The sequence below is a fragment of the Aethina tumida genome, chromosome 1, assembly GCF_024364675.1.
Source record: "Aethina tumida isolate Nest 87 chromosome 1, icAetTumi1.1, whole genome shotgun sequence".
NCBI lineage: Eukaryota > Metazoa > Arthropoda > Insecta > Coleoptera > Nitidulidae > Aethina > Aethina tumida.
In genome coordinates this window covers 3026344-3036237 of record NC_065435.1, presented here as the reverse complement: position 1 = coordinate 3036237, position 9894 = coordinate 3026344, and the positions used below count along the sequence as shown (strand labels likewise).

The window sequence follows — 9894 nt, the reverse complement described above, 5'->3', positions numbered from 1 at the left end:
ATAATAACAATTTAGTTCAGATTAATGAAAATCAAAAGAGAAATTTTCTTTTATATTTGAAGAACTTCAAATTATTTACTGAATTATTAAATTTGTCTAATTGAACTGATTACAAATGTTAATATTAAAAAAGTATGTTGATTAAAAATAAATGTTGTATTTAATTTAAATATTAAACGAAAACTTTAAATTAATTTGAACCATACAATATAATTAAATATAATTATTTGACTTTTTTAATAACTTGAAATAACTGACATTTTATAACTTGAAATAATTTACTTTTATTATAGTGGAAATGGAATACATAACGATACAATTATAATATTTATAATATTTTATTTTTTGCTGATGGAATATTCTCCGTATAGTCCTTAATTTAGTAAGTTTTTAAACACTTGTTTTGAAAGTACTATGTTGGGATAAGATGGCAAAGTGCTTTGAAAATTGGTTCACATAAAAAAAATTGTGTCAGTCTTCATGGAGAATATTTTGAAAAACAAGAAACAATTAAATTTTGTTCATATACGTGTATCTCGAAACTGATCGAACATCCAAATTTAACTTCTGGCAGTCTTAACTATCATATTTGTCCAATAATTTAACAGTATTTGCACTTTGTTTGATGTATTTGTAATATAAATATTCCGAATACTACATTTGTGTACAAACTTATAATAAATATTTAATTTTACATTTGTTGTGTTATTTAGGTCTAAGATAGTTTTATTATTAAATTAAATATCATGTAAGACTTAGTTTTAATCCTAATATTAAGGTACCTTAATTACCTTAAAGTTTTAGATATTTTTTACAGTTAGCTGCTGAAAACTAAAAATTTTATTAAATAAATGTTATTTTACTGCTTAAAATTAAATAAATAAATTTTTACTAAAAAAATTGATTGTTTATTATAATCAAAGTAGTATATATCGTTACACTAACAGACTTTTACTACAATTTAGCAATTTGACAATGAAGAGCAATTACAATATATATATATATATATATATATATATATATATGTATGTATATATATATATATATATATATATATATATATATATATATATATATATATATATATATATATATATATATATACATATATATATATATATATATATATAGTATTGTAATTGCTCTAGAAAATTCTAGACTATGATACATTTGTGTAGATCTTTAGTCGTTCACTGAATAAGCGGTTTTTAATTAATACACGATATATGCTTAGAGTGAAATCGTGACCAATGATCACATAATAATTTATTATCCCAATTGCTTACAACTAAAAAGTATGACTATTTTTTAACACATCTATAATAAATACTAAAAAGCATTTAGTTAATGAATTCTCAAACAAGCGAAATACACAACATATTTTATACAAGTTACATAATATATTACACTGATATTTTCAAATAGTTTAACGGAAAAGTAATGTTGTATATCAGGGGTGGCCAGCTCCACCCCAATGTATTAAAAAAATTTGTTCACAAAAATTATACTTATTGAAAAGTACAAAATATGTGTATTGAATTTAAATATTAAAAATTGACCATTTATTTTACTTCTCTTGATAATTCTGGAATGAAAAGGGAAAAGGGGTACATTTATCGAGAGCCACAAATATTCCTTCAAAGAGCCTCAGGTTGGCCACCTCTGCTATATATTAATAAAATCATAAATATCTTAGTTTATGTCAATAGGATTAATTTTAGTTCAAACAGATGAGAGAAAAATAAAGAATTTTTTTTCTAATTTTATACATTTTTATTAGTTTTTATAAATAGGGCTATTATATTTAATTTATGACTAACTGTGATAATAATTTACAAAAACTAAGTTTCTTTAATTTAGTCAATCTCTAATTTTCTCAAGAAGTGTTTCCAAAAATATGAAATACTTATTATATAATCGACAGGAGTAAATTTTTTGATCCGCAATTAACCCTTTGTTACGTATATCTGGGTTTTACGGCCTACATTTTTTTAGGGTTCTGGGCGAGGCTTAACGAGAGAGGGTCGCAAAGGATTTTGTTTGGAAAGTGGTAATGTCATTCTGCAGCCGACTGTACATAGTAATATTATTGTGTTTTACTTTACTTTTAATTAATATTGTTAGTAATAAACAATAATTATTATAATGTACTTAAATTTTACTCAAGAATAAAAATATAATTTCAATCTTTATATACCATTTTATGATTGAAGTAAATTAATCTTTAGTAACGTATAATAGATAATTTATGTATAAATTAACGAATGTTTTATGGTTTTTACTTTCTTAAAACATAGTTTTTATTAAGAACAATTCAAACAATTCGTTAAATTATATATCAACAACAATGTTGAAGATTCGCATCGAGTTCCATATATTCAAGTTTGTGTAACGCTATAAGAAACAGACAAAATCTTGTTTACTTCGCTGCTAATGTATTATAAACATGTGGGTCCAAGCAGTTCCGTTCCGATTCAGAAACCGAACCGTGCCGAGTCCAAAGGTGCCGAACGTGTCTCACAAAAATATCAAGTTCAGAGGGGTACGGTTTGCTGAATGGCCACACTGACTTAGACATTATTTGACACATAACATGGACAATTGACAAGCTTCTGTTTATTTTGTACTTTAACCTTTATAATAGTGAATATTATTATTGATACTTACATATCTTTAAATTACACCAATAACTGCACATAATAATAACTATGATAAGTTACACAAAATGTTTATTCTGCCATTTTTTGACTGTTAGTTTCCATTCAGTACCATCACATAACACTCATACGCCGCCATATTTAAAAAAGTATACTTCTGGACAAAAATTAAATATTACGGTATGTATAGTAGTATACAAAAAACATAATTTTTAATGATTCAATATTTTGGGAGATTTTAACGTAATTTTTAAAGACAGCACGTGATAAGATTGATTATTTAAATAATACATATTCAACAAAAAATAAATTACCTATATAAGTAATATTATAAACTTTACTTATAATTATTGTCTATCTCATTTGTACTTAATTCATTTTTAAATTACATCAAGGATTGCACATAATAATGTGCTGAATGAAACCGACAAGCAAAGGCTTATTTATAATAAGAGTTATATGCTCAACATATTATGCTGACAAGTCAGCAATTTATTGCCAACATAAAACCTAAGGATATATAAATTTCGTACCAACTTTATATATTTTATACACATTATCTTATTTTAATGTATTTATGTATTACGTGTATATGTTCTTTAAGAGATAACGTCCAATTCAGGCTGTAGATACCTACATGAATATTTCCTGTACTGACAAATTAGTGTCACCCCCACTACATTAAATTATCCTGCTGTTATTCGATACTTAAACGCATAGTGAACATGATAAAACGCAAATTTTACGATTGCAACCACAAATAAACGACAAATATGGCGGACGTCATATTTTAATGACCCATAAAATTTGAAGCCTCACAATATCAAAGCACAGTACGAACATTCTTCGTGAACACAACCAACAGTATTTTCAAGAGAAAGCCACCTCAATAAATCCAAACAGCGAAGCCTAACAAAAAAAAATGGCATCAAATAATTGACAAAAAAAAATTGGTTCGTTTGCTTAAGATTGGGTGGGCGCGACAATCACCCCGTCGGAAATCCCATCGGAAAACCACCGACGTGGTGGACAGGAGGAACGGCTAAAAGACGCAAAAAGGACGCGGATTGGTTTCGTACGTCGGGGCTGCGTGAGACGCGCGTTAAAGGGATCGCGTTTCCGAACCGATTCGAAGACACAGTTTCCATGTGCATCTGGACCGGTGTGCTTGGCGAACGGCGTAACGGCACGATCCCCACGATTGGTTTCACGCGGTCCGGAATTAATTGCGGTGACCGATGGTTTGCGATGCGGCGGCGATGGTCGGGGATGGGTAGGTCGGATGGGTCGGGGGTGTGCGTAGTCGTGGGGGTTCATGTTTAATTGGGCCGAATAGGAAAAATGCTGTTTAGGGAGAAGAGCAACAGATTGGAGTTTCTTATTGAGAAGATCCAGTCGAATAAAGATATGACGCAGGAAACTAATGGTAATTAAGTGCTTTTATTCGGTTAGTCTGATCAAAAATCGAAAATTCTTTTGGACGATTTTTGAATTTTTTTTAAATTGGTATCCAAATCTATAGATTTTTTTATTTTATTTTTTTTTAATATCATAGAAAAAATTTTATCTAAACAAATCTAATTTTCTCTAAATACTAAAAGGATTTTTGAAAACAAATTTTCATAATTATATATATATATATATATATATATATATATATATATATATATATATATATATGTGCAGTTAATAAGTTTATTTTTATTTTTTCATGAAATGTCAAAGATTGAGAAGAAGTTAGGATTTGTTAAAATATATTTAAAAGTGTAAAAGTGATTGATGTTAATGGTGTTATTAAATCACTGTTTGAGATTGTCATAAATTTTGTACTCTATCCCATTCTAACTCTGGGATGTTTTAAAATATATTTAAATTTTCTCAATTTTTTGACAGTAAAATTTTTATAGCAGACTTTGGTTGAACGATGAAAACAGTTTCTATGGCATCCATAGAGATTTTTATTCTCTATCTTTTGAGCTATTGCATATTCAAATACCCTCATTAATTTTTCCCAATTTTTCGACTGTAGTTATTATAAAAGACATTTCTTGGATGATATAAAAGACATTAAAAGAGTGGTCTAGAATACCTCCATTAATTTTTCTCATTTTTTTTGTAGATAATGATTCAATGATATAAAAAACAGTTTGTGTGACATAAAAGAGTTTATTATTCTCCATCTTTTGAGCTATTGTATATTCAAATTGAGTTAGAAATAAATAAGTTGCAAAGATAGTTTAGGATACCTTCATTAATTTTTTCCATTTGTTCGACTGTAAAAATTATTATAATAGACATTAGTTAGATAATATAAAAACAGACTGTATGGTATAAAAGACATTTTTATTTTCTATCTTTTGAGGTATTGTTTGTTCAAATTGAGTTATAAATAAATAAGTTACAGAGATGGTTCAGAACACCTTCATTAATTTTCACTATTTTTTTGATTGTAAAAATTATTATAAGAGATTTTGGTTGGATGATATATGACTTAAAAAGTAATTTTTGTTCTCTACCTTTTACATAAAAATTCATTAGGTTGATAAATAAAAAATACGGGGATGTTTTTATCTTAGTTAGGCCACATTGTTTATTTTGTAAATTATACATTTAATCCTTGTAACATTATAAAATTAAAAAAATACGAAACTGCACAAAGAACAGGCGATAACAAAATTATCCAATAATAATCTTTTGACAAAAGTTTTAAGCCTTTGATAAACTCTTCAATAATTTTCTCGCGTTTTAATCTATTATCATTCACTCTTAGTTCTCCCCCACAAAATTATTCCCTATTCTAAGATAATTACAAATTAACCTTCCAACCCTCAATCAAATGTACAAATTTAACAATAAACTTGAAAATTCCAACACGTAATAAACTTCTGTTTACCGACGCACTTTCATCGCCCTTACAGTTATTAGACTGGAAATTTCGTTGTATGAAGATAACATATTTTCTCACCTTCTTTCTTTTTTTCCGTTCCTACGTATAAATTCTAATGGATATAAATGAGCTCCGTATCCTGCAACGTTGTTATTTTTCTAAGAGAACGGGCTAAAAATCTTTTTATTTCATCTGCATAATATAAATGTGGGGTACATCACTCATATGGAGGCGCAAATTAAAATGGATTGCTGTGATACGTCATATTTTACGCCCGTTTTTCTTTTTGGGGGACGTGTGAAATATTAAAATAGTTAATGGAGCACAGAATATAAATATCCCACTTTCCCCGCATTGATTTTAATACGTTTGATGCTTAGCACCGTGGTGCTAAAGTCTGATGTTGATTGTCGTTTCAGATTCCGGACATTTGGGCTCACCCCTTGGTGGCAAGTCCAAGGAGAGCGGTAACCTGTCGCCCATACCGGGCCCTTCCGGCTTGCAAACACCTTGCGACTCCGTCATGTCCAGACAATCGAAAGCGTCGTCTTCAAACGAAGACTCGGACTCCGGTGAATCGATATCCAGTCCGCCTGTGTCGACTGAATCGTTGCATGACATGGAGAATGGCGGTGATTACGGCGATTTTAATTATACTTGTTCTATTTGCAACGAAATATTCCCGACTGGTCAGCAGCTGATTGAACACGAACAGGTAACCGAAGACTGAAGCGACTTCAGTAGTTTACGTTGGTACTGTTGTAGATACACTCGGACCACTTGCAGTTCTCTTGTTCATACTGTCCCAGGTTGTTCAAGCATAAAAGGTCCAGGGACAGGCACACCAAGCTGCACACTGGTGATAAAAAGTACAAGTGTCTCCAGTGTGAGTCAGCGTTCTCCAGAAGGTTGATTAGTTTAAGTCATTTACACCAATCATGTTAGTAATCAATCAATTTCAGTGACCATTTAAAGATCCACATGAAGACGCATGACAGCAGGAAGCCGTACAAATGTGGCTCCTGCAACAGAGGTTACAACACGGCAGCAGCTCTGTCATCGCATCAACAGATCCATCTGAAGCTGGAGCCAAAGTCGGGCCAAAACGAAGGCGACTCACCTAGTCCTACACTTTTTCGTTGCCACATTTGTACTGAATCCTTTAACAGATCTGAAAGTTTACAGGTAAGGCACCCAACACATTTCCAACTTATGCTCTACACCGGAGTTTTAGGTTCACTTGGTGAGTCACAGTGATAGTGAGTCGCCCCAAACCGACACCTTGCAGAACGACGAAGATAATGTCAAGTTGATTTGCATGTATTGCTCCAAGGAGTTTCCCAGTTTGGAGGTGATGTGCCAACATGTCAACACATCCCACAAGGATTTGCAAAATGGAATAGCCTCTAGTCTTTCCGGAAAGTCGGACAATACAACAATAATGTCTTGTGATAAGTGTCCCTTACAATTCGACTCGCCGCAGTCCTTAAAAGACCACATAACCAGTTCACATTGGCAAGACATATCGTTCAGTTCTTACGCCAACTTCCAAATACAACCAACCGACCTGAGCAAACGTCAGAAGAACGACGAGGAGGATGGAGGCAATAAGAAGAGGAAACGGAAAGACCACTCGGGCCTCTCTTCCAATAACTCCTACGGTTCCATAGATAAACCTTGCATATGCTCATGTTGTTACGCTCAATTGCCGAACTTCAAAAGCTTTTTGCACCACATGGAAACGCACATGATTTCAGCAAATAACGCACTCTTAGGTTTTTGTCCGATTTGTGGTGACCCAAATGTTGGGACCTCCAACTTCAGCAACCACATCTTCGGCCATGCTATAGTACAAGTCGCCGGCCTTTGTTGTTACACCTGCAAGAAAACGTTTGAGAGCGTGGAAAAATTGCAGAAACACCTAATCGACATGCACGTCATTAATGTTTATAAATGTTCAATATGCAGCGAGATTTTCGACACCAAATTATCCATGCAAGTGAGTAACTAACTTAGTTGTAGGTGTAACTTTTAATATTTTTGATGATCTGTTGCAGCTTCACTTAACCAACAAACACAGCGAAGAGTGCAAATACTTTAAGTGCAACTTGTGCACCAACCAAGTCTTCCCCGACAAGCTATCGGCAGAGCTGCACATTTCCATGAAGCACCAACAGTTTGCTGCCTGTTTGAACACTAACAAGTCAATATTACAAACACCTTATCAATTTGAAATCAATTCGAGACTGGGGGACTATGGAGTGCAGCTTCAATGTGCCTTTTGTGATAAGTCATTCAGCGATAAATACTCCCAGTACGTGCACATCCTGAACGACCACAGCGAAGCCTCTAAGAAGGTAAGTTTCTCAATAAATTACGTATGAAATGTCTCATTCAATGTTGATTAGGATGAAAAGTACCAGGATAATTCAAAGAACCATAATTCTGGTTCCTCAAGCAATATCCAGGCGAGACTCATGCAGTCACCAGAACTGTCAGACATAAAGAAGAAGGACTACAAGTACACATGTGATATATGCAATCTAACGGACATACCATCAGAGTTAGAACTGATAACCCACAAGAAGGCCCACGTGCAGGCCAAATCAAAAAACGGTAACTCCTTGGTGAGCTTACAATGTGCTTACTGCAACGAATATTGTAAGTCAAGGAGTGATCTGGAGAATCATATGAAGACCCATCAAGTCAGCTGCGGAAAAGGTAAACACAAGTGCAACATTTGCGACGAAATATTCTCCTCCTCCATCACGTTGGCCGACCACAAATTGAACCATTGCAAAATAGTGGACGGAAGTGTTTGCGTGCAATGCAAATCGATTCTTTGCGATGAACAGTCGTTTTACAACCACCAAATGCAACACAGTAACAAGGTTATAAAGCAGAACTCACAAATTTCCCTTCCCGCAAACTGCATAGTCTGTTGCCAAACCCTTCAAACCGACATAGAAATCAAACTGCACGCCAAGTTCCACCTCAAACATCTATTCCAAAACGAGTACATTTGCGGCGTGTGCAACCGAGTCTTCGACGTGAGTGGCAACCAGGTCAACAACAAAACCTGCGACAACAACATCACGGTCTCGATATGCAAGGAGTGCACCAACCTGAACAACAACGACATAACCTCCAACAAGTACATGCCGGTACATTCACCCCATTTGTCCAAGTGCAAAGTGGAAAAGTCGCAGGACGAGCACACGAACGCGGAGTGCCACCTGTGCAAACAAGAGTTCACGTCCTCGCACAAGCTGCAAACGCATTTAATCGAGCACAACTTCTTCGGCATGAACCAGTACAGTTGTTACGTTTGCTCGTCGGTCTTCACCGGCGCCGTGGGCTTGCAAAACCACATCTTGGAACACGGATTGGACGCCAAACCTTACGAGTGCAATCAGTGCCAGTCCAAGTTCTTTTTCCGCACCGAGCTGGACAATCACCGGTTCACGCACGTACAACAAAGTCCGAGTGCCAGGAAATGTTACACCCCTCAGCTGCCCTACACTAGTGTCAACGGCAACTGCAACGGTAGTGAAAAGACTGAACAACAATACAAGTCGTGCCAGTATTGTGCGAACACCTTCATAGATAACACGTTCTATCTGGAACATTTGAGTCAGTGTCCGTTTAATCAGAGCAAAATTGTCTTTGAGGCGACCAGCAGTATTAAGGTTGAGGTCAAGGAGGAGTTTACGGAAGAGGCTTGCAACGAGGCATAGTCTGACCAAACATCAATTCTCAACTGTTTGCCAATTATGTACATAATGTTGTTGCATTTGTAAAAAAAAGTAGCTAAATGAATCTTGAACATTTCAGGGGCCATAATAGTATAAAAAAAACGTGTAAATAAAAGTAAAACCTGCAATTTTTCCACGACTTACCACCATCATTAGAAGTTGCTTTGTTTTAGACTTGGTGTTTCGTCAATTACAAACCCCTGTTAAAAGTTTTTGCGTTAATTACAAACAAAGAAAAGGTTCATTGGTCATTGGAACAGGCCCAATTTTTTACGAACTTGTAAAGTTAATAACTGTAAAACCACTGAATTGTAACTATTTTATAATAAACATTTAACTCCGTCCACTTGTTACAGTATGCCCGTCCATACTGTTTTTATTATATGTTTAAGTATTCCACTTTTGTGAAATGTTTGTATGACATACAAAGCCAAATACAAACAGGGTAATTGGTTAAATTTAATTTGTTGTGTATATATTAAAATCTGTTTTTTTGTTGTTTTTGTTTTAAAGACGTACGTTTATTTGATTGGTACCTACATGAACTGGTGATGTTTATTGTTACGCATATTTTTATTAGCTGTAACCATTGTAA

At 33.8% G+C, this 9894-nt stretch overlaps 1 protein-coding gene across 1 annotated transcript; it reads left to right on the top strand.

Moving 5' to 3' along the window:
- The first annotated feature begins 6067 nt into the window (after nt 1–6067).
- Nucleotides 6068–9787, top strand: LOC109608300 (zinc finger protein 423 homolog). The gene is made up of 6 exons (XM_020024717.2): nt 6068–6259; nt 6310–6452; nt 6507–6729; nt 6779–7543; nt 7602–7901; nt 7953–9787. Exons 1-6 carry the CDS (start codon nt 6068–6070, stop codon nt 9279–9281), a joined length of 2952 nt encoding a protein of 983 aa, XP_019880276.2. The 3' UTR covers nt 9282–9787.
- Nucleotides 9788–9894: the final 107 nt, after the last annotated feature.